The sequence below is a fragment of the Periophthalmus magnuspinnatus genome, chromosome 2, assembly GCF_009829125.3.
Source record: "Periophthalmus magnuspinnatus isolate fPerMag1 chromosome 2, fPerMag1.2.pri, whole genome shotgun sequence".
Lineage (NCBI taxonomy): Eukaryota > Metazoa > Chordata > Actinopteri > Gobiiformes > Gobiidae > Periophthalmus > Periophthalmus magnuspinnatus.
This window is the reverse complement of record NC_047127.1, coordinates 8,112,582-8,137,067: the sequence shown is the minus strand read 5'-3', so window position 1 is coordinate 8,137,067 and position 24,486 is coordinate 8,112,582. Positions and strand designations below refer to the sequence as shown.

Here is a 24,486-nt window from a genome sequence, read left to right as displayed (position 1 = left end):
TTTCAGCTAAAGAGGTGTGCTAGCTAGTTTGACATGTACCGCAAAGAGCTGCTGGACGCTAGGAAGGCTTTGCGGAGTGCAAGAGAGAGTGGAGGCAGGAGCAAGGCACTTCGAGGTGAGTGCGGGATAGAACCCACACACATGCATTGAGTTGGTGGTGTAATTTCCGTGGGCTGTTAGCTGGAAGATTCAAGTGCGTTTCACTTGAAAATTTGGTCACTAGCTAATTGGATAGTCTCAAGTAATGTGCTTTCAGTGGAAGGTTGTATCATTGCGTTGGTTTGGTCTTAATAGAATTTCTCAAAATGTGAATTCCATTGTTTTTGGGAGACTTTGAAATTCTCAAGAGTTATATTGCCAGACAGCAAGTTTAGAATGGATGAATGTTGTATTGGGTAAACAAATCTGATATAAAAACAAGCGAAACATGACAGATTGGGCCAAGAGGCATTTCTGACACTTGACAGAATTATTGAATCTTCAGCAGCAGATGCAGCTGTTGGAAAAAAATAGATTTATAAAGTTAGAAGCAGAAGTGATGCATGATGATGTAATTGTCAAATGGAGAAAGCGCCAGTATTACTCTATTAATTGTACTGTTTTGTATATTTCATTGAAATGTCTGTTCCAGAAAATCTTAATTTTGACTTTTTACTAGATATGTTCTATATCCTGCTATATTTAGCTTGTCTGGGATCCAGAATACACACTACTTCAATAGGCTCAGATGCGAGTCTGGTCACCACTGAACCTCCACGAGTTCAGATGGGCGTGATTGCCACACTGACAGGTGTATTAGCCACTCAAGGACACGCTTGACCTGTCTGTATAAAAAAATAAAGCAGTAAAATATCACAGGGGGCTATAAAACATTGCAGATTTCTGCAGAATGAATGAGCAGAAACTCTGTTAATCTGAGATGAGAGAAATTTGTTAATAAAAAATAGGTGATCAATGAGCTCCTTCATTTCACGTGTCACTGAATAAAGAAATCTGCTTAGATGGCCGTGTTTGAGCCTGGCTCGAGGCAACGCAGGGCGTGGTGGCAAGGCTGTGTAAAAAATGCAGAGACAACATTCTGGATTTGCCAGGAAAATACTTAGCAAACCACTCGACAAAATGTGCATATTTACTGCAGTAATTTGACCCCACTTTAAAGGTGCTTTTTCCTGTTTGTATTATTGCTTTGCTTGGAATGTTTCACAGAATGGCATTAAACTTCTCTATCTCCATCTAGAAAAGCATGTGACACCACCAGGACAAGTTACAGATCAGGTTTGTGGAGAGGTGATCCTGAAAGAATTCATGTGTTTGAAAAAAAATGTAATTATAATTGAATAAAGGACACACTATGGAACATTCCTTACAATTTTGAGGTTATTTCACCATTCAAAAGATGTAATATTTTGTTTTGAATTGTTAATTGCTATGGCAACGGTGCTCATTTTTCATCATTGTGAAACCCATGGATAGAATGTGACACCTGAAATCCTTACAAGATGAAGTAACATGTGTGTACTTTTATACTTCATACTCCACATGTTAGCATTCCTGTGTATGTTGGCTTTAGCGTGTCCATTGTGGTGCCTCACAATAGCTCCGTGTGGATCATCCCTCGCTCCTAATGATTTCACATTCTCCAAATGTTCCCTCGCTCTGGATTAAGCCCCACTTCACTTCATTAGCCTGAGTATTAACTCGGCTCGGGATCTTTACTGTCTCTCCCTCCCACCCTCTCTTTATCTATCCGTCTCTCTGTCTTCCCGCTCTCTTTTTGTTCCTTTCCCATCTTTTTGCTCTCTTTTTTCTCTCTTTTCTCTCACTGACTCCCCTTTATCTTTCACTCTCTTATAACCCATCCATCCCTCTCTTCTTTTCTCCACTCCTTTCCCCCTCTCTCTGCCACTCCTTCTGATGCTCTCTTCTCTATTCTTGCTTTCCCTTTATCTCTTCCATGAATCTTTCCTGCTCCCTTCAGCGTCTTGTTCCCTCACTCTCTTTCTTTCATTCTCTCCTCTCTCTATCCTTTATCTCTCTCTCACTCTCTCCTTCTTTCCTACCCCTCCCATTCTTTGCCACGCTCTTGTATCTCTCTTTTCTCCTCGCCTTTTCTCTCTCCTTCTCTCCCTCTTGAATATCACTCTTTCTCTTTTATCCTCTCTCCAGCTCCTGGTCTTTCACTTCTCTCATGTTCTCCCTCTCTCTCTCCCACTGTTTGTCATGCTCTCTCCTCTCTCTCTCTTCTCACTCCCATTCCTCTTTCTCTCTTTCTCCCTCTTTTGGCAGTGGACATGTTTGTGTCCCTGCACAGGTCTCATAGGGACTGGACTCTAGTGGACTGGCTCTGGATTAGGTGTTAGGATCGGGTTGCTCTCTCACTCTCTTATTCTCTCTGTCTCTGTCTCTCTCTCTCTCTCTGCCCACCTACAGGCAGGAAGACGAAGCTCACTCTGATGTGTTTACAAGTGTGTTGTTATTGCTAGTTAACATGCAGATGGCGTTTAGATCAGTGCTTCTCAACATGTGGTGCAGACTTTGATTGGTTGAACATATTAGTAAAGAGATCATCAAGTATTTTGCAGTTCAAGTACTATTTAAAGTCTGTTTTTTGTCATTGGTTTTCTTAATCCTGGCTTAGACCTGTTTTCGATCCTGATAAATCCTTGGTTCTGATATGGGAAAGATGTTTTTGTCTGTTATGTAGTTATGTTATAATTTGGACATTTAAAAACATAACATTGTTCTAGCCTGCTGAACTAATGTTTATGGGGGTTAGGGTGAAACTAGAATTTCTGGAGCAATGGCGTCTTGAATGCAGGAAAATAACGATTACTCAAACGTCAACATGCATGAAACACTTTAAATACAACTTCGAGAGGTTAAATGAAAAAAGAAGCAACTATGACATGGTTAAAGCTCTAAAAATGTACATGTTTTGTAGCATTTTCCCTTTAAAGCCAACCTTTTATGCAGAATCAACTTTTCAGAGCTTTTCACCATGCTATAGTTATTTCTCTTCTCGTTTGCCCTCTTGAAGTTGTATTTGGAGTGATTTGTGCATGTTTGAGCAATCTTTAATCACCTTACTGCCAATGTATCTCTGTTTTCCACCGCCAGCATACACTCATTCCTCTGTACTTACTTCATTCTTCAATTTTATTTTCTTAATCGATGATATGTATAGGATTCAGCAGCGTCATGTTTTGGTACAAAAAAAAAACAAAAAAACACTACTTGCTACCACGATCTGCAGCTATCCATAAAAGAGACCGACAGGCACACGGCTCTTTGTTTTGATGACGTTTCATATTAGTCCTGCTGGTCCTCGGATGTCTCTGGTCTTATGATGACACAAAGTCCAGTTTAAGTACCACTTTAGGTGTTAGGTTTGTCCTGATTTAGTCCTTGTTTACCCTGTGTTCAGTCCTTTGATATTGTTATTTAGGTCATATTTGAGTTACTATTTTCTTATGTGGTACTTACTTGACACGAAAACTACTGACAGATCATTGTGCATGCTCTTTGTAGCTGCGTGATAATGTAAAATCAGCTCCATTTGGTTAGCGTTAGCGTCAGTTAGCTCATGTCAGACCGTGCTGATAAAGCCGTACTCCTTGGATCTATCTGTCACAGCCCTGCCCATGTCATGCAATCAATAGGCTACCATTCTCCCTCCCCCTATCTCTATGTTTCAATCCCTCTTTCAACTATTTATTTATTTTATTTTAAAGGCAATGCCAGCTAATAACTGACCTGTGTGCACGATTACAAGTCATAGAAATAGTAAGTTATTGCTTCTTAATGGTGTGCAAACAGACAGTAAATGCTAGCTTCCTTAAAAATCAATGCATTCTGCCAAAGCTATTAACTATATAAGGAGAACTGTAAATCTATAGTGACGTTAGAAAGTGAAATGGATGGATACTGTAACAATGGATTCCTGGTCATTAGATGTGACTGGACCTCATGTGGCTAGCTTAAATGCAAGACGCTAACTCTGTAAATGTGCTATTAGTGTAACATTAATGTTTCCCTACAGAGGAGACATTAGCGAGATGGCTTTTGTCACTCTATGCATCCAGATGTGTCCATATACAGGTTTTGTGAGTCTGTTATTTAAAGCCACACTGTGTAACATTTCAGCCAATAGATTTCATCCAGGGTGTTTTTATTGCTTATAAATAGGCATGTCATGATAATTACCTTATTGATTTATTGTTCAATATATGAAAGCTAGAACAATATATTTTTGGCTTTAAATTTTGTCATCGTGACAGGTCTACTCATAAATACCTCAAAAAAAAAAAAAGGATCCGTAGCAGGCTTGCCTCTCCATGGACCTGGCTCGTACCTTGACGATTAGCTGTAGATTTACATTAAGACAAAGAACATGAAAGTAAATTTATATTAAGTAAAAAGTTATAACAATATTGTTTTGGTCACATTTTGATTTACTTGATGAACTTTCATTAGCTAGTTGATGAAAGGCTAATTGCTAAAAAATAAAAAATCTGTAAATTTTGATGAAAGTATAATGTATGTAATGTATAATGTTTGTATATTTTATGACATAATACTTTTCCTTTTTGGCTCTGTTTATGTCTGTCTATATATGATTTCAAAACTAAGGACTATTTTATTGACTTTTTATGCAAAGCATATGTGGGCGGCTGAAGTTGTTTTTTATTTGCTATATAAATACAGTTGAATTTAACTGAATCACTCAAAGATCACTTTAAAACTGTTCAAGAAAGGCCAAATGACTGTCTAGTTTAATATCGATTAGTATCTGATTTTCAATACTTTGTCAATAGTAAGCTTATATGATATACATCTAAAAACTGAACACGTATGAGACATTCTTGTGGCTTTAATTCCCCTTTAAACAAGATTTTGGTCACCTTGGGATCAGTCTTTCACATTTTCTAACTTAAAATAATGTCTGTATTTGGAAAACACACTTCATAAACTACACCTCCAATTTTCAATGAGGCATTTACGTGTTGGAGCTCCCTCTGCTGTCAGTAATAGAAATTAACTGTCAGAGAGTAAATCAATTTTACTCTCTGATAGTTAATGCTAAGCTAACAGAGCCACACGTTTGTTGTGAACACAATTTGAACACAGAATGCATCCGGTGATAGCTTATTGACTTACAAATCTCATAGGAAAAGTCCGGATTTGTACATAGGATGCAACAATCTGGGCAAAATGCAAACTGAGCATTTTGGAGAACACGCAAAAAAACATTTTGGATTAATGAATTAAAGTAAATATAGTGATTTGGACATATCTAGACCTTCATTGTAATGCATTCAAGAATAAGACTGTCACCAATACATAGATCATACAGTCTTTCATACATGCAGCTATGGTTACTGCATATGTGTACAACTAGATTACTGAAGGCCTGTGATTTATGACCCTCCTACAGTAATGACATTAGCTTAGCCTGGAGCCTGCGTTGCATTTCACTGAGTGGTAGAAGCCCATTGTTGTTGCTGGGCTGGATGCACTGTTTTTTTCTATGCAGACAATCCAGTGATATTACGAGGGGTTATTGATCTGAGGAGGGGGGAGGGGTGGAGTATATCCTGTATCACAGATAAAGCTGCTGTTGACCACTTTGGAGAGAGTTTTTTATGTAAATTGTCAAACTGCATTATAATTTTTAGCATGAATTGGTTGGTATTGAAAATCAGAGGCTAATCGATGCTAAAAAAAAGTCACATTCACAGGACAGAAATGAACCTTTCTTGAACAGCTTTAGAATGATCTTGAGCTGTATCATAACAAGTATAAGACTACATAGGCTAATATACGTCCATGGACCACTATGGAACCTGCCTGGACCACTGAGAGATTACACAAGACCACATGGTAACATAAAAGAAAGTACTACCATTTAATGTTGAAAATCACATTAGTACTACTGTGAGTCCCATCACTAATATTTATACTATTTATACTTTAACAGCTTGTATTTTATTCAATAATGGGTCTAACATTTTATAAAGTTTCCCAGAAAAACAGAACCTGTAACTGTCAAAATTTGCAATTGACTTTCCAAAAAAAGAAACCAGAAGCTACTATTCCTGTCACTATCCCAGGCCGGTGTTGTCTGTCATGGTTCAACGTCCAACGTCACAGTGAAAAAATAGATTAAGTGGGTGGGGCTAACATTATGACACATGTTCTTTGCTCATGGTTCAAAATGGACTAGTACAGGACTATGTGTGTGTGTATGTATGTATGTATGTATATATATATATATATATATATATATATATATATATATATATATATATATATATAATAGACCAAGATATATACTGTCTTGTCTACCCCTCAGCAGATGTTGTCGAGAGCGTGTTTGTGAATGCGGAGAGCTCTTGAAGTAGGCAGAGATGTGGAGGGATGCAAATCGGATGAACCACAGTGTTATGTAATCCTCTGCTTTTGTTTCAATAGGGAATCCTCTTCAGTCAATACTGGTATCTACAGACATTTTGACAAACAACATGCTGATAGTCAATAATCTACCATACTATAGAAATTTGTGACATCACGCGCAGCGGGGGTTCTTTTGTATGTCTATGGCAGAATGTTCAGCCGTTACCATGGTGACACAATGCACACATTGACAAACACAGCCCTATATGTTTTTAGCTTGTCTGAAATTTTAAATAACATATTTTCAGGAGCATCTGATCAATACGAGCATTCATAGTTCATTTAGAGGTTTGATTTTCAACAAAAAGGTGAGGGTGACTAACTGAAAAACTGCTGGCTGATGCTAGCTTGTGACTGTAATGCTATTTGAAAGCACAAAATCAGTTCACCTGTTGTAATTCCAGCTAAGTCAGATTTTTATGGTCAAATTGTGTTAAAACAAAGCCCAGATTAAAGTCTAACTTATGTAACAGAGCTTCAGACAGAGCAGTGTTTCTAGTTAGCATCACACCTTCCAGAGAATATTGATGACATCAGTTGCAAAGTATCAATTGACTTTGGCGTTCCAAAATCAATGTATAATTTGTTCAAATGGTGTTAACTTGTTATCAAGCTAAAATGGATTAATATATATTGAATTGTAAGTTTCTTTTAAATGCATTATTTTGTTATTTGTTTTGTTATAGTGACTCCAGTAACTAAACATATCCCTGGAGATGTTATTGCTTTGTCTGGAATGTTCCACCATATGGCATTAAACTGTCAATCTCCATGTAGACAAGCAGGTGACACTCCCAAGGTACAGGTCAGATCTGCGGAGGGACGATCTTGCTCACAGTAAAAATGTATGTTTGTATTGTATTTCTTTGGGAAGTAAAACACCTAGAATTGACTATATGCAAGATAGCTTCAATGCCTTAGTGTGGGACATTAACGTCTCCACCATTATTTTTCCCAAATATATTTATTGCTCCCAGAGTTTAAAGGGCCTATGACAGGTTGGACTGCTTATTTTACTAAAACACACTTAAGCCATTTTTAGCTTTAAATTTTTACTTTTACTTACATGTATGTGTTTGTGTCTAACTTTTGAATAGAATTCTAGTTCTAGTTCCTAGTGTGATGTTTAGAACTTTTTACTTCCTGTACATTTCTGCCTATTTTCAACTTTTCTTCGCAAACAAATATTATCCCACCAAATGAAGTAAGATTAGAGAATCATAAAAACCTGTCATATGCACTTTAAACCACAAGATTTTTGGTTATTTATGTAATCGTAAATAGAAAATAGTTGTTTGTATCTGAACTAAAGAGCATTTACTATCGAAATACACCAATCAAATGTTTCAAATGCAGAACTGGGTAGAGTATCCAAAATTTGTACTCAAGTAAGATTAAGGTTACTTCAAAATTATATTTCTCAAGTAGAAGTATAAAGTAGTGGTTCAAAGATTTACTCAAAGTATTGTATTTGTATAAGTATAGTATTGTAAAGTATTACTACGATTCAAGTAAGAGCATAAGATCTGATTTATATCTTGTCACTTATAGACTTACAGTGGGAAGAGGAACCACAGCTTATACTCAAGTAAGAGTACTGTTACTTTAATAAAAATATTACTAAAGTAGGAGTAAAATTATGTTGCAAGAAAAGTCCTCTGAAAAGTACAATTTCTTTAAGCTACTCAAGTAAATGCAACTGAACTCTACCCACCTCTGATCAGATATCACTGCGAGATTGATTCAGTGTCTTGGTTTGGGTCTTTCTGCATCTTTCGGTCGATAACCTTTGGCTTTTTAGCCTACAATTTTTAGCGTTAGCTTTATATTGTTATCTTGTTTTATTGTCAGTATCATTGCTTCTCTATGGGACCTGAACATAAATAATTGAGGTAGTACGTAGTGTGCTCAAGGCTGCTACCTGTCTAATACAACTGCCCAGAGAGTCATGGAAAAACACCATAGGAAAAAAACAGCTCTGCCTTATATGGTCACTATCATAACTCAGCTAATATTGTCTCCATAGCTTTAGTAATGCAGTGAAATGTTAGCTGACACATGTGGCCATCACCACGGTAACAGGCTCGCAGCAGCGCATGAAGCAGTGAATATGCAAGGTTGTATATTTAAATGAAGCTAGAATGTATACTCGGTTAGCATTGAAGTCGTAAATGTATAGAGAGTATCCCACCCAGGCCCGTCGACAGGATTTTTGGGGCCCGGGGCAAAAAGCCTGACATGGGCCCCCTTCTAATATAAATGAATAGGATGAAGGTCCAAATGTAGGCTCCTAAAACCCTGGGGCCTGGGCCAGCAGACGCCTTTGCCCCCTCCCCCCACCCCATGTCTGCTCACCTTATCCCACCTCATGTACAAAGTAGTAAATGTAGGCTTCATCCATTAACCCCTTACGCAGCTATGGCAGATGAAGTTGTGTAGTAGTTTTCAAAATAATTTAATATTATTAGCAGTTAAAGGTGCTGTACTGTATTTTTACTGTCTTAAAGCATCGTAATTATTCACCATGATGAGTTTATAAGCACTTTTCACAAGTTTCAGAGACCAGAGTGGAGTTTTGCAGTTACGGGAAAGCTAACAATAACTAGCATGCTAGTAGTGCATTATTGGTACTTCCTGATTCTCAGAAGATAAAAAAGGAGGCTTTAACAAAACAATATAAAAAGAGAATAAAAGAGAAGTGGAACAACCCAATATGGTGGTGGGTCATTATCACTTTATAACGTCTGAATACTTTTGAATGAATGCTAATTTTAGTATGTAGCATCTTAAAGAGGGGTTATTTTGCAAAATCAACTTTTTAAAGCTTTCTATCTTGTTATGATGTTATTCACTTCAAAAACATGCCTTGAGAGATTTTACATGTCATCCGTGCATGTTTGAGTTATTTAGCGATCTCTCCCGGGCCCTATTCAAACCTCCCTTACAATTAGCAGTACAATTCTGTTCTAAATTCTCATTGCAATTTTCCATAAACATATAAACGCCTGATACAAAACAATACACTACAACTTCACAAACCTGATGCGATGTGCGATAGTTTCATTAGCGGGATGCACGCCGACTGTGTTGTGATAGAGGTCTGAGGGTGGGTGACTTAGCTTGGAGAGCAAAGGGAGGGGGACTTAGAGCACCAAAAATGAAAGTGAAACATATTAAACATGTTAATACATTGTTTTTGACAAATATAGCGTTTTCAAAACAGTAAAAGGTAACATGGGGATCTAAATATGTTATGTGTTAGCAGTTTATTCCCCATAGAAGTAAAATACCCTCTCTTTAAGAACCCATTTTTTATTAAACATTATTTATTAATCAACAAATTCTACAAAAATATGGATCTAGGCAAGTATTTGGTTGAATTTGATGCGTGACTCTTCCCAAACGTTAAAAGCAGGAGCAGTGTAGGACGTGTTATTTATTTTCACGATGCCTCATATTTTGTGAGCACCCACCATTCCTCCCCCACCCTCCTCCTCCTCCTCTCCTCTTCGCTTTCTATTCTTCCCCCTCCTCGTCTCCTCACTCCCTCCCTCGCTCCCCTCCCTACCTCCTTGTTTGGTTCCTCGCCCCCTGTCGTTTTTGATTTGCGCTCCTCCCCCCCTCCTCTCTCTCTCTCTCTCCTCTTCTCTCTCTCCTCTCTTCCCTCTCTCCTCTCCTCTCGCATTCAGTTCAGCGCTAGCACAGACAAAGGCACCTAGCTGCTCCGCTACATAGCATTTGCATCCTCCATATTTTGTTGTTTTGTTGTCACCCCAAGGCGCCCACGCACAAAATCTTCCAACCACCACCACACCCAACGAAATTTGTTTTTATTCACAAATTTTACGGATATTTTTCGAAGCTACAGGTTTTTTGCGCTTTGGGAATTTGAAAGTGAAATATGAAGAAAATTTGGTCCAAAAAAAGATTTCAGGTGAGTTGCCTTTTTAATATTATAATTTCAATTGACGTACACAGTGTTGACTTTTTGGAATGCCACACCCTCTACCTGGAAGATGTTAGTCGTTTTGTTATTTTAATTAAAATTTCAGAATTAGTTAATTGCTTTGTGAAAAAAATCAGTTAATAACAGACGGAAATGTACTGAAAACATTATGTAATTCTTGCTATGCAGACAGCTGAGGACACGTCAGGTCAAAACAACAGACAGATCTAGAAAAATGGTTGCTATAGAAATGCCAGTCGAAATTCTCTTCAAAATCTGAAAATTTTCTTCCAAAAATTCCATCAGTCTCAAATAAATTTTAAAAAATACCGTTAAATTCAGTTATTATGATTGTTGTCTTAACTATTTTGATGAAAAAACAAAATTGCAACTTGAAATCATTTTAAATTTTTGGTACCACTTGTAACTACGCCTTGATAAGTCTTAATTCATAATGAAGAATTAGAATGATTCAGGCTTAGTAACTACTTAATAAGGGGTTCGGTTTAGGGTATTAAGTGAGCCTGAATCATTCTTAATAAACAATTAGTTTGATGTTAATTAAGTCTTTAATCATGCCAACTAAGGCTAATTAGCATTGTTATAATTACCAAATTTTCCAAACCCAATTTCAAATTCCGCTCACACTCTACCGCAAAACATTCACAGTTCTCTGGCTGTTCTGTCTCATCAAAAATGCATGCGGCTGTGAGCGAGGAGACAATTCGCCGTGATAATAAGTCATCCATCCAGAGCAGGGGAGGTAGGTTCCCGGGGCCGGCCCAGATGGAAAGTGTGTCAGTGGGCTACGCTGTACACGGCGACGGGGGGTGGGGGTACCTCCAGAAGCAGGTTAGTTTACGGGGGTCGTCCACAAAAGTCAATATGAAAACCTCCAGGGAATCGCTGCTTTTTATTGTGCTTCGTCGACAAATGTAACCTGATAATGCCAGCATTTTTCAGACTAAAGCTTATGGGGGTTGGGTTTGTGTTGATATAAAGGTGTTGTTTAGACCTGCTTTAGTCCTGGTTCTGTTTGGGTTTAGTTTTGGTTAAGTCCTGGTCTGGTGCTTCTTACTCCTGGTGTTCTGGTTCTGGTTCCTGGTTGAGGAAAATCGGAACGCATTTGAACCTGATTCTATCTTAGTTTAGTCCTGATTTAGTCATTTTAAACTGGGTTAGACTTGATGGATAGCCTGTTTAAACCTGGTTTAGTTCTGTTTTAGTCATGGGATATAGTTCTGGTGTTGTCCTGGTTTAGCCCTGGTTTTGATACTTGATGTTTACAGAGCTTATGCAAACCTGATTTAGTCCTGGTTTAGGACTGGGTTGGTGTGTCTTTAACGTCTGTCTACTCCTGTTTAAGTCATTTTAAACTGGGTTACACTTGAAGTATGTACTTTTTGAAACTGGTTTAGCCCTGGTTTAGCCCTGGTTTAGCCCTGGGTTAGCCCTGGGTTAGCCCTGGGTTAGCCCTGGGTTAGCCCTGGTTTAGCCTTGGTTTTGATGCGTCTTTAACATGCTAAATCCTGGTTGAGTTCTTTTGAATCCTGAATAGACTTGATGTATACAGAACCTGTTTGAACTGAGTTAAGTCCAGCTTAGTTTAGTGCAGCTTTAGTTCTGGTTTAGTCCTGATTTGTGTTTACTCCAAGTTAATTTTAAACTGGGTTGGACCTGATGTATGGAATTTGTTTGAATTGGGTTAAGTCCTGGTTTAGCCCTGGTTTAGACCTGATGCATAGTCCTGGTTTGATCCTGGTTTGATGCTTCATTATCCTATGTTTAGGCCTGGCTAAGTCTTGGTTTAGTCCTGGTTTAGTGATTCTTTAAAGTGTGCTTTGTTACTTTGAACCAGGGTTAGACTTCATGTCTATGTAGAACCTGTTTCAGTTCTGGTTTAGTTGTAGGTTTAGCCTTGGTGTGTTCTAGTCCATATACAATAGCCTAGAGGTGTTTTAGTCCAGGTGCAGTTTTTTTTTAGGCCTTGCTTAGTCCATATCCTGGTTTAGTTCTGATTTAGATTTGTTTTTACTCCTGATTTAGGCCTAGTTGAGTTATATTTTTATCCTCGTTTAGTACCTTATCTTAGAATTGACTTCTTCCTGCTTAAGATCCAAGTTTGGTTTAAAATCTTGTTTAGTCCAGTCTGAGTCCTAAATCAAACCTAATTCTGGATTCTGGGTTAGCTTTGTTTTTTGTACTCCTTTAGTCCATGGTTCAGCCCTGATTTAGTTCTGGTTGAGTCGTGGTCTGGCTCCTGGTATTAGACTTGATGAATATAGAACTTCTTTGAACCTGACTTAGTCCTACTTTGCTTCTTTAGCTCATATTTACTCCTGGTTAAAATGATTTTAAACTGGATTAGACTTGATGTGTAGCCCGTTTGAACCTGGGTTAATTCTGTTTTAGCCCTGGGGTATAGTTCTAGTTTGGTCCTGGTTTAGCCTTAGTGCATAGTTCTGGTTTAGGCCTGATTTAGTTCTAGTTTAGTCCTGGTTTGGATCTTCTTACACCTGGTACAAAAACCTATACACAGAACCTATTTGAACCTGGTTTAATCCTGGGTTGGTGTTTCTTTAACCTCTGTTTACTCCTGGTTAAGTTTTTAATTTTTAAATTGGATTAGACTACAAAACTTGGTTCAGTCCTTGCAATCACCGCCAACATATTGTAAAACAGTTAGCCTTACACTGCGTTTGTATCCGTACTGGAGGGCCCCACACTGGGAGACTGAGAGCTGGTGCCAGAGTGTATGAGGATCCTGCAGTGGATCAGATAGCCCCCGCAGAAGCATTGGAGCCAGGGGAGAGTCTACGGGAGACACTGGGCTGACTGACACACTGGGAGGAGGCATTCTACAATATGCCAAGTCAACGTCAGCAAATGACTACTATCTCTGCAGAGACATAATGGCATCAGAGCAAAGCAAATTGTGATGAGAATTCTCTAATCAAATTCGACTTTGGGGCTGGTTCAAAAGTGGGAAGAAAATGTCCAATTATCAGCAAATCAGTTTAGATTTTTGCAGTAGTTGTAGCAGTAGCAGTAGCACTAGCAATAGTAGTACTAGTAGTGGTAGTGGTAGCAACTCTGCAACTGACCCATCCTTCAATTCTTGTCTGGAGCAGTGTACTAGTAGCAGTAGTAGTATTAGGCTAGTAGGAGTAGCAGCATTATTAGCAATAGTAACAATAGCAGCAGCAGTAGTAGTAGTAGTAGTAGTAGTAGTAGTAGTAGTAGTAGTAGTAGTAGTAGTAGTAGTAGTAGTAGTAGTAGTAGTAGTAGTAGTAGTAGTAATAATAATTTGAGCATTTCATTCAAAAACATTGGGATTTGTGAATGAAAACAAACAAAATGTAGGATGTTGATTGGTTAATACTTCCTGGGGTGGGCAGGGTTTGTTAAATTCCAACCATGAGAAACTCAGCACAAGAGAATACAGTACAAGGTTAGGTGAAAAAGAAACTAACTAACTCAAATTTAATTCAATATATCTTTAACTACATGTTAAACAAGTCAAAATAGCATTTCAGAACTATGTTTTCATGAATTTTCATGTCTTCAGCACTAGTTAAACCTCAACTAAGGCATTTCCCGTTACATATTAACATATTTGTGATTTAATACAAAAAAATAAGAAGCCAGATTATTCATTTTAATATCACCTAGCCCTTAATACAGACCCAAGCTAACCTAAAAGAGCACGTAATAGCATTTAGCGTACTAGTACAATGCTGAATTTAGCTAACACGATGCTAACATTAAAACTATAATGCAGTGTATTCAATCATTTAAATAATGTATTGTTTTCTTGCAGAGAACTGGCCACTCCACTCGGACATTTGGCAGACTGACCCATGGTGTGTTGTCAGTATAACCTTTACCTCCATTCTTACCCGCTCCTCCTTCTTTCCCACTTATTCTTGCTTTTGTGGTTTATTTTTTGATTCATCCCTTTAATATCTCTTCTATAACAACTGTACAGCTTGTGTAATGTATTGTAGGCATTTTCTTGTTTGCATTTTTTTCTTGTAAATTCACCCTGGAGAATGACTTTTCCAATCTTGCTGTCACTGCATAATCTCTCCAATGAGTAATATGGAGTCATTAAGTTATGGTGCCAATATTTGTAACCATCTTTGCCAAAGAAAAAACTCCTTGTAGGCTGCTTACAATTCTCAACATGGCCGTATTTGTACAGTATCTTCATATATCTCCTTATAATTGCATCACTGCTTAAAGTGGAACTGAACACTAAACTTTTTTTTTGGTACTAAACTCTGTATTTGGTGTTTTAATAATATTGTCCGCTGTTCCTAGTCCTTTTTGAAAGCGCAAATCAAGTATATTTTCAGCTTTGAGTTTAAAAGCTGAGCGTCTACTACCTCCAATTTCAAGTACTATGTGACATCACTCAGCCCTGATTACAACCAGGTGTTTCTGATTACAAACATCTAGCTGCAGGGGCGGAGTTTCAATTGTGGATACCTGTTAGACCAATCATACTGTTATTTGAAATGTGGTTGTGGGCGGAGTTTAGGTGTTCAGTCCTACTTTAAATTTACCTTGATTTACACACACACGGGTGGATCTAATGTGAAGCTCTTAAAAATGTGTTTGTACTGGCAGTTAAGGAAGCACTATGTAGCTTTTCTGGTGGAGGATCCTTACCTATGGAGACTGAAATGTTCTACAGTATGGCATTAAACTTGTGAAAGTGAAGTCAGATCTGTGGAAAGGCAAGTCCAATCAAGAAATAATGCATGTTTTTTGAGGTATTCATGAGTAACAAAAATACCCGTACTTAAATACAAGTTAGATGTTTAGTGTCCTACTGTGGAATAACATCTCCATGGAGACGAGCAAGTGGTGGACCCTCCGCTGGAAAAGTTACATAGTGTATCTTTAATGGGAATTGTACTTATGTTCTGGAATAGATGTGGGCGATGTATCGTCTACACGTTTATACCGAAGTGGCTGTTTTTAAGATATGGAAAAATAAATACATCTAAAATCTGTAAAAGGAGGTCATTCAAAAATCTTAAAAAAGTGCTCTCTATCTGTCTAAAAAAGTGGGAAATTTTGTGACTTTTTTTGTTAAAGCCACAGTATGGACATTTTTAATGCATTGAAAAACATATAAAAACATATGTCTTTATTGTGAGTGGGCTCGCGTCTCCACAAACCTCACTCTTATTTGACCTGGAGGAGGGCTTCTTCCTGCTTGTTTCCATGGAAATGATCCCTTTGGTTATAATCTTCCCCAGTATGGCTTAAAACGTCTCTAGCTCCATTAAGAATGTTCCGAAGTATGGCTTTGATGTTTTATTTCCATGGAATCATTTAGGTGAAGCGATACCTCAAGAAAGTTACAAACTGTACCTTTTATTTTGTAGTTCATTCACTTTTGTTCTAAATAGAATCCCCCAAATTCTTATATTTTAATTTCTGTCAATATCGCCCACCCCTATTCTAATCTAGTGTATTTTAATCAGGTTTCAGAATGAGATGTTAGCTTATTTAATTTTGTGGTGTTATCCGGCAGCCGGCCTCCCCTCTGGGCTGCAGGTTTTTTAGACTTCTAATGGGTACGAAGAGGATTGGTCGTGTGGGTGAGCGAGATGCTGGTTTCCATAGTAACGCTGCTCTCCCGTCTGCCCTCTCTTGCTGCCACTATGGAAGCGAAGTTTTCCGCTCCTGCCGAAAACAAAGCTACGGTAACGCTCGTCATTCACTCTACCTACGTCATCTGTGCCCCCTTGTGGTCAGCGTGTTATTATTTATTTCATTTTTATACTGTTGTTGTTGTTGTGAATGCTATCCATAAACTCCATACCATAGTAAATTGTACTTCTGTGTTTCATTTATGCTTGTCTTCTCCGTCACCAAATGTGTTGTTTATTTTTTCCTATTTACATTTTTTCGCTTTTTATTTGATTTTTTTGTGTGTAAATCCCATCCCTTGTGCTTTCTATGTTTGAATAGACCTTCTCAGTACATAGCAGTATAGGGTTTGGAGGTGCCTCTAACTACATAGGGGCAGAACTGGTCCCAAGAAATGTCTCTGCCAACAACGAGTAAGAGTAGCCTTCACTAAAGATATCTAGTTTTGCCAGGATATAACCTTTAATGATCATACTTTTTAAATTTTTAACTAACATAATGAATGAAAAAAAATTCTAAAATTTTTAAAACGAATGTATTCCCTACTAGTTTAAAAATGGGACCGTATTTTTGTATTTGTGGAGACAAAAAAGTTATATCTGCTTATTCAAACTGGTTTTAATTATAGAATGGCAACCCATGGTGACTAGCTCATTCTGCTTTCTGACTGGATGACCAAAACAGAAAATGTAAACATGAAAACGTCACATCATGGAACATTGTGTAAAGTATTATTATGATAGTGAATAAAAAAAAAAAAAAAATTACAATTCTTAGCTGAAAATCAATATTTGATTTGAACATGTGCACTTCATTTTTGTTATTTATATATATATTTTTTCCTACTTAGACACATTGGTTTTATTTTTACGGGCTTAAAAAAACAAAACAAAACAAAATCATAGCTAGTTCATTAGAAATGGTTTGCACCAGTCTCGGCACGTTCCAGTCAGTTCCTAACACATCCTGAGCATCCTAATTATTCACTGCAATTAGGTCAAGCGCTTTCCAGAACTTTCAGAGCCCACACCGAGATTTTGCTGCCACGGTTACATGCTAACAACAACTAGCATGCTAACACGGCACCAGCATTACTTCCTGACAATAACGGACAATAAAAATACTTTGCTGCAAACAACACACGGCGGTTTCATTCTGACCCCATAAGCTGCTATTGCAATATATCAGTACTGGGGAAAAATGTTCTTTATTACATGAAAAAAACATTACTGTTCTTTCCTTTAACTTCCCCTTTAAAGATTACATTGTAGTCTCAGCTTTTCATTTGACTGGTGCAGAACAAATGCTCCAACTATCCTATTTTGGGTCTGTGCTCCACAGAACCCTTCAGTCTCACACCATTTACTTTACATGAGGGAGTTAAGGGGGAGACAGGGAGAAGGGGGTTAGGACGTAGGCGCTAAACGAATGTGAAATACCCCCCTGTCTTCCATCTACTCCTCCGATGTTTCCTCCTTTTTTTTCTCATGTGTGATTTCTGACTATGTGTTGCAGACTCTGAGACTACGGAGGATGAGACGACCGAGCCCCAGCTGGAGACCAAAGAGGGCAGACAGCAGGACAAGGGCGCGCGCAAGGGACATACAGGTACTCGCACATGGGCCCTCGAAGTACCCGGGGGCTCTGGGGGCTCCGAAGAGACCTGTGCATGCTGGGATACACATGAGCAGGGTTTGAGTCAGAGGTTGGTACGGTTTGGTCACGCATGGTTTACGTTGAAAGAGTGGTTCATTTTGTGGCCAGATTACTGCTGTAGCAATTTTGTTGAAGTCTGCTGCAGGGGATATTTTTCGATTTCTGAAAAACATCCACCAATTACTCCAAAGAAAACTTGCAATAACTAGACTTGTCAAGAAAATTACTATATCGACTTATTGTTCAATATTTGGTAGATGGAACAATACATTTTAGGGGTCAGTATTTATCGTAGCTACTTTTCTTTGTACAAGGAGGCTACTTTTTGGTATTTTTCTCTTCTACAATCAACAACACACTACGTTTAATGCACACAAGGAAAACAACATCCATACTCAGAATTTAAATTGATTTTTTAAATAACTTTGAGTGGGGAGGACTGTTTATTTGTCACACAATGGAGAAATTTAGTTTGAATGTCCCAAATCCCAAAAACACAACTGGAGATCTCCAATCATACTCAAAGCACTGCTGCAGGTAACAGCTCAGTCTAATCACACTAAAAGCAGTCTAGGAGAGGCATTCAACTGCGCAGGGTAAGAAACAGTCTGGAAAATACAAATACTGGTAAACTACTGCCCCTCCACCGCAGACTAGCTTGTGTTGCATCATTGCTTTGGTCTGCTATTTGGTCCGTTAAAGTGAAAGTAAAAACTTCCGCAGCTTCAAAGTGTAATTGTGCTGCAGAAAGCAAACATGTCTAAAAATCAAATGCTCAGTGTAAATGAGTTGCACCTATATTTCCAAAACCATGTAAACATATACTATTAATAGTTTTTATTACCGATTAAAGCTAGGAAGTGTTAGCGCTACTGATAAATTACGAGACTTCCCTGAACATGTCTTAGCCCCAAATTTGCAGCTATTTGGTTCTTTGACCTACATATAGACTGGAGACACGAAGCGAAAATCGTGTACTCAGAGCTACCTTCCCATATAAAGCCCTTAAACCATACCTCACAATGCTGCTGTAGATTCCTGTGTCCTTGTATCCTTCTGGCGTTCTACTTTTTTCCCCACAGCGCTATAAACAAAATTAACTCACTACTTTCATCACGCCCTCTACATTTCTATTTTTCTCTCACCTCCAGAGAAGAATTTGTCAATCCACTGACACCGAAACGCACCAGTGTCTACGCCGCTCAGAGTAAAGGTGTCAATAGCTCTGATCTATATAGAGACACACCGCTGCTCGGGTAATAGGCAGGAGGGGGAGGAGAGCAGGTTTACAGGCTCCCAACTACATTTTCACAAATTCACAAAGCACTCAGAGGAAGTCTTATATGCACGGACTTGTACAGGGAAATGGGAAATAACTTAAAGCAATCTGTGTCTAGCCTAACTAACATGGCATTTCTCCTTTTTTTTTTTTTTGGTGTTGTAAAGGTAGGGTATCATCATTAGATTTGGAATTCGAAATCATTTTTATTTATTTTTTATTTGTATTTTTATGTGTTTATTTATTTTATATTGTTTTAATTTTAAAATGTTATGTTTTTTATAATTTTTTATCCAGCTTACCTTGTTTGGTGGCCGAGGAGTGTAGATGTTTGGCCACTGATCCGAAAGTTGCTGTTCAAATCCCGCTCTCAACTTAAACATCATTGGTAGAGCGGTCAGATCCACTGGCCCACAGGTTGGCGGTGTGATTCCAGCTCCTACAGATGAATGCTGTCATTGTGTGCTTGGGCAAGACACTTACCCACCTTGCCCCCAGTGTCTGTGTACACTGGTGTCTGAATGTGTGTGTGAATGGGTGCGTGGTTCCTTGATGTAAAGTACTTTTAAAAAATGTGACCATTTACCATGAAGAGTGAAAGATATTGGACCAAATTATATAGCAACTCTGATTTCCAAATAAAATAAAATCAAACCAAACACCAAACCAAACATCAAACCAAACCGTATGAATTGGTAGCATTTCAACCCCGAACCTTTTGGTAATATGATGAGCACACTACCTCCTGTGCCGCAAGCTAAATTTAATATTTTGTGTCATTATGTGATCTCATGCACAGTAGCATTAGTGACCCTGACAAATTCTCTCCTTGAGTCTAGGATCAGGCCTTTGTTCTAAATGGGACACCATTCCCCGGAGGTGTTGTGGAAATTTCACACTCCAAACACGACAGAGTGACAGCTAACAGCATGTCGTGTCTACCACTGCTCTACCAACTCATCTGAGCTCCAATACATTCCAGGCCTTGTTCTACTGCTGTGACGGTTGCTATTACAATTACAGTTACAGTTATTACTACCGGCATCCATCTTTGCCACCTGCCGCCATATTGATTCCTGTTGCTAATGTAAACAAATATAAACGCCAAAGGAAACTTGCAATAACTAGTTCTGTCATAATAATTACTATATCCACTTAATGTACAGTATACTGTATGGTTGATGGAACAATACATTTTGGGGGTCAGTATTTATCATGAGTACTTTTCTTTGTACAAGTAGGGAACTTTTTGGTATTTTTCTCTTCTCTCTCTTTTTTCTTTTTATTTGACCCTCTTTTTCTGAGAGGGTCAAATAAATAACTTTTATAGCTCACTACTGAAGTGCTTCACTCCACTATTAATTTATTGCAGCTCATGTTTTTAGAATAGTTTTTTGGGTATAATCTTGCTTTAGGGTTATTGTGTCAGGGGCATAAGTTACTTTTAATATTATCTTTTGTCGTCTATATTTTTTTCAGCAATATATCGCACTTTGAAGTTTCATATTGGGACAGGACTAACAATAACTGCCCAAATCATCTCTATTTCAAGCTTTCAGTTCTTAGAATAATTAGAGTGTCTGTTATAAGCCATGAAAAATCCTTTAGGAACTACCAACTACTATTGCTATTACTATAGATTGGTTGCTATTAATATGGAAATTGCTATTGCTAATATTACTGTCAGGCCAAAGCTCACACACTGTCAGACAGCAGTAACGTAGATAGCATCCAGTGGTGATATGTGAGAATGTAACATGGCCTAGTCAGCCAGTCTAATTATGGATGGTACTGTCTTTAAAAGAACTAGATCCTTTCATTTGCAGTTACTTACCTTACGCATTCAGAACATCCTAATTATTCACAGCGATGAGTTTATAAACGTTTTTCACAACTCTCAGACACCTTTGCAAAGCTAACCATAAGTAGCAAGCTATCACACACACATTCTCACACACTTCCTGATTATCTGACAATAAAATGCATTTTAATGAGATGCAGGCAGTATGGAGCAGACTTATTTTGACCTCAAGAGCTGCGTATGCAATATATCTGTACTGGAACTCAAATACATGGTACAGGGCCTTTAATAAACTCAGTAAAACGACAAAATTCTCATAATCCAGATGTTGTGCGCTTGTTAGCTTAATGTTAGCTTAGCAGACTGTAGTGTATACAGGCTATCTGCAAAACTAGGCCAGTGTGTCAGTCCATAGTCAAATATAAGAGGCCATATTGCTCAGCACACCAGGCACGTCTACAGCAGAGGAGCTAATAAACAGCCCGCACTGCTCCTCATAATGTCTCATCAGCATCAACACATGAGCTTGTTCTGGCACTTAGCGCTAGCTGCTAGTACTAAATCACTTCAAGTTGGTAATTAAGAAGGCTACTGCTGAAAATGTGTAATATTCTCCATGAATAGTTCATCTTCATCAGTTCACATGGACAGATTTTAAACACTAACAATTTGTTCAAAATGGAATTACTTTGTCAGGGTAGTTGATAGTAGCAAACTTAACAAAGCTAGCCTCAATTAACCAGTAGATAATGATATTTGGCAGATTTTTACGAGGGTCATTCAATAAATAAGGTGAATTTTTCGGTATAAGGACTTTTAATACAGTTAGAAGCTGTATTAAAAACTTTTTTTTTGTTGTTTTACTTGTTTTTCACATGGATTTAATTTCTTTTGCAGATACACAGTTGACATTCTCCTATGAATTTCAACGGCTTTGCACCCTTCAGCAACCAAAAACTTGATAACTGACCGCTGTTCAATCCTGGAGCATGCTTCTTGGTTGGCCATCTTTGTTAATCGCCAAAACTCTCAGTTTTTTTTTAATCTGCAAAAGAAATTAAATCCATGTGAAAAACAAGTAAAACAAAAAAAAAAAGAAAGAAGTAAGCTTCTAACTGTATTAAAAGTCCTTATACCGAAAAATTCACCTTATTTATTGAATGACCCTCGTATATTCTTTTGCCAGATGCCCTTCTTGTTATAACCATCCATATCACTGCTTGTTGTGGGTATGTGTGGGAATTGAACTGGGTAGCATCTAGTTCATAGGCTTAACCTACTACACCATTGCCACCCACACCAGACACCGACTATGATTTTCGAAAAGGCGGTTTATATAACTTTTCTGGTGGGGGTCCAACACGTGCTTGTCTCCATGGAGATGTTTGAAACATTTGGCATTCTTACTGTGAGCAACCATCAACTTGGTCTTCTGGCTTCACTGTTTAATGCTATACTGTGGAACATTTTAGACAAAGCAATTACATCTTCATGGACACAAAAAAGTTATACTATATGATAAATACAATATATAGACAATTCAGTATGCAATGTTATCAGAATGTTACAAATTCCTGAATGGAGGCAACTGGAGGCAAAATTTAATCAACTATATCTTTTCAACAATTAACTGATTTTCAGAGACGAAGAGCTAAGAGCTACAATTTTGAATTTCCAGTGTAGAAATGTCAGTTTGTTTGCTTTTCTGTTACAAAATTGATTTTTTTAGCCATAAAATTGTATATAAGCCTCACAAATAGTCTAATTTGTTTTAATGTGCCATATCTGTAGATAAAATGTATTGTGGGGTGAATATTCTGTAAGTATTAATCCAGTAAAAATAAAAGGATTTTGCCTTGCTAAGTGTATGCAATAATCTCTTCTTAAATAAAGTACGGATAAAGTTATATTTTTAAGAACGTTAAAAACGTATATAACAGTATGACAAGTTTGTAGCGAGCGCTTAACTCTACTGTATATCACGATCATTTCTGCATAAAACATATCGTTCCTTGTTGCTTCACACAGGACTTTGCTAGTACAGATACCGCTGACTCAGATATGGCAATAGCAGTAGTATGCTAGCTGGCGGTGCGTCTGCGTGCTTCCTGTAAGTTGCTGACCATTCCACGTTTCCGCTGCCAGTGCACTCCTCCCGGGCACGCTCATCACTCACGCGTCGATCCTTACCTGATTTGCGGCTCGTGGATCTCTTTAAGTGGCCCGCCTTCCTCTTTCAGCCTCATTTCCTGTTTAAAGAAATCGATAGCTGCTTTATAGGACCGCTACATCTGCATCTAGTCTGTGTCTGCCTGCTTAGAGTCGCGTTTTACATTAGACACGATTTATTAGGCTCATTAAAATGCTATTTATTATATTAGAAGTAGCGGAGATGTTGTGAGTAAGGTTACGAGCTGTTAAAGTTCATATTTTTATAGCATTTATAGCTAACATGGCCTTCCCGTTGACGTGTTCGCTTACAGCTGCTATGTGTTCTCAGTAAGACTTGCCCCCATCGTTCACTGCAGAGGAAACTGAGGATAAAGACTTGTGCTGTCACATGTTATCTCTGAAATGTCAAACGATAAAGCACAAACGCCTGAAATAGCATTGGCAAACTTTAGAGATGTATGACCAAAAGGGGGACATTACTACACTTGTAATCTGTCTCTGTGTCTCTGTGAGCTGAAACACTTTGTTACAACCACCTCTGCCTACCTTTGTCTTACTCCTGTTTTCTCCTATTGAGCTCAGAACAAGTATAAGACACATAGACTAGTATACGCCCATGAACCACTATGGAACCTGCCTGGATGACTGAGGGATTACACAGATATAAGACCACATGAAGAAAGTACTGTGATTTAATGTTGAAAATGTGTTTTTCTTATTATTGTGGTATCAGAATCAGTATTGAGTATATTTCTTAGCATCAAAACTGAGTTTGAAATTTCGTGACAACACTAGTCTTGATGCCAGTATTGTCATATGTGTATGTGCAGGTGAAGGAGGCCGGATGATGGACTATAACCCAGACGCCTCAGACCGTAGGGCCACTCTGCCCGGCACGTATGACCCTGTGGTGGAGAGAGAGCTGCGCGCCCTGGGCTCTAGGCCCCCAGGGGCCCCTCTGGATCCCTCCAACCCCTCCAGGCAAGGCCCCGCTGAGGGCGCCCCTGTGCGGCACCTGGGTGTGGAGCCACTGATCCGAGCATCCCACGCTAACCTGGCGCGGCAGGCTGTGCAGGGCTCAGAGGAAAGTGTGTCTGTGGGGAGTGACTACTACGGCAGCATGTTCAGCCTGTACAGAGGCAGAACCTTCTCCATGCCCTTATAGCACAGGTCACTCTGGCTCCACCTCGGGACTCTAAAACTCTAAAACTGTACACTGTCTCTGTGGTAGACCCAATGCAAAAAGCATCAGTTTCATTGTGCTTTCATTTCTCCCACACTTTCCTTTGGCTCTGTGACTGATGTGCGTGTGTTTTGTTTTAACTGTTCACTTCTGATAGCCATCCTGTTCTGAAGCACTGCTAATAATGACTCAGCACTCCTGGAAACTGTGAGCACACGTTTGACACTGCATGTTTCTCTTCAACGGCGGCCATCTTTGGATTTACACCATATGTTTATAGAGCTGCTGTGGCACGCATGGGTTTGAGCCAAGCTAATTTTAGCATGTTG

At 38.5% G+C, this 24,486-nt stretch overlaps 1 protein-coding gene across 1 annotated transcript; it reads left to right on the top strand.

The window, feature by feature from the left end:
- LOC129457033 (striated muscle preferentially expressed protein kinase-like) lies at positions 1 to 24,139 on the top strand. Its single transcript, XM_055228632.1, has 3 exons — positions 1 to 115; positions 17,582 to 17,674; positions 23,805 to 24,139. The coding sequence occupies exons 1-3, from the start codon at positions 34 to 36 to the stop codon at positions 24,137 to 24,139; spliced, it is 510 nt and encodes a 169-aa protein (XP_055084607.1). The 5' UTR covers positions 1 to 33.
- Positions 24,140 to 24,486: the final 347 nt, after the last annotated feature.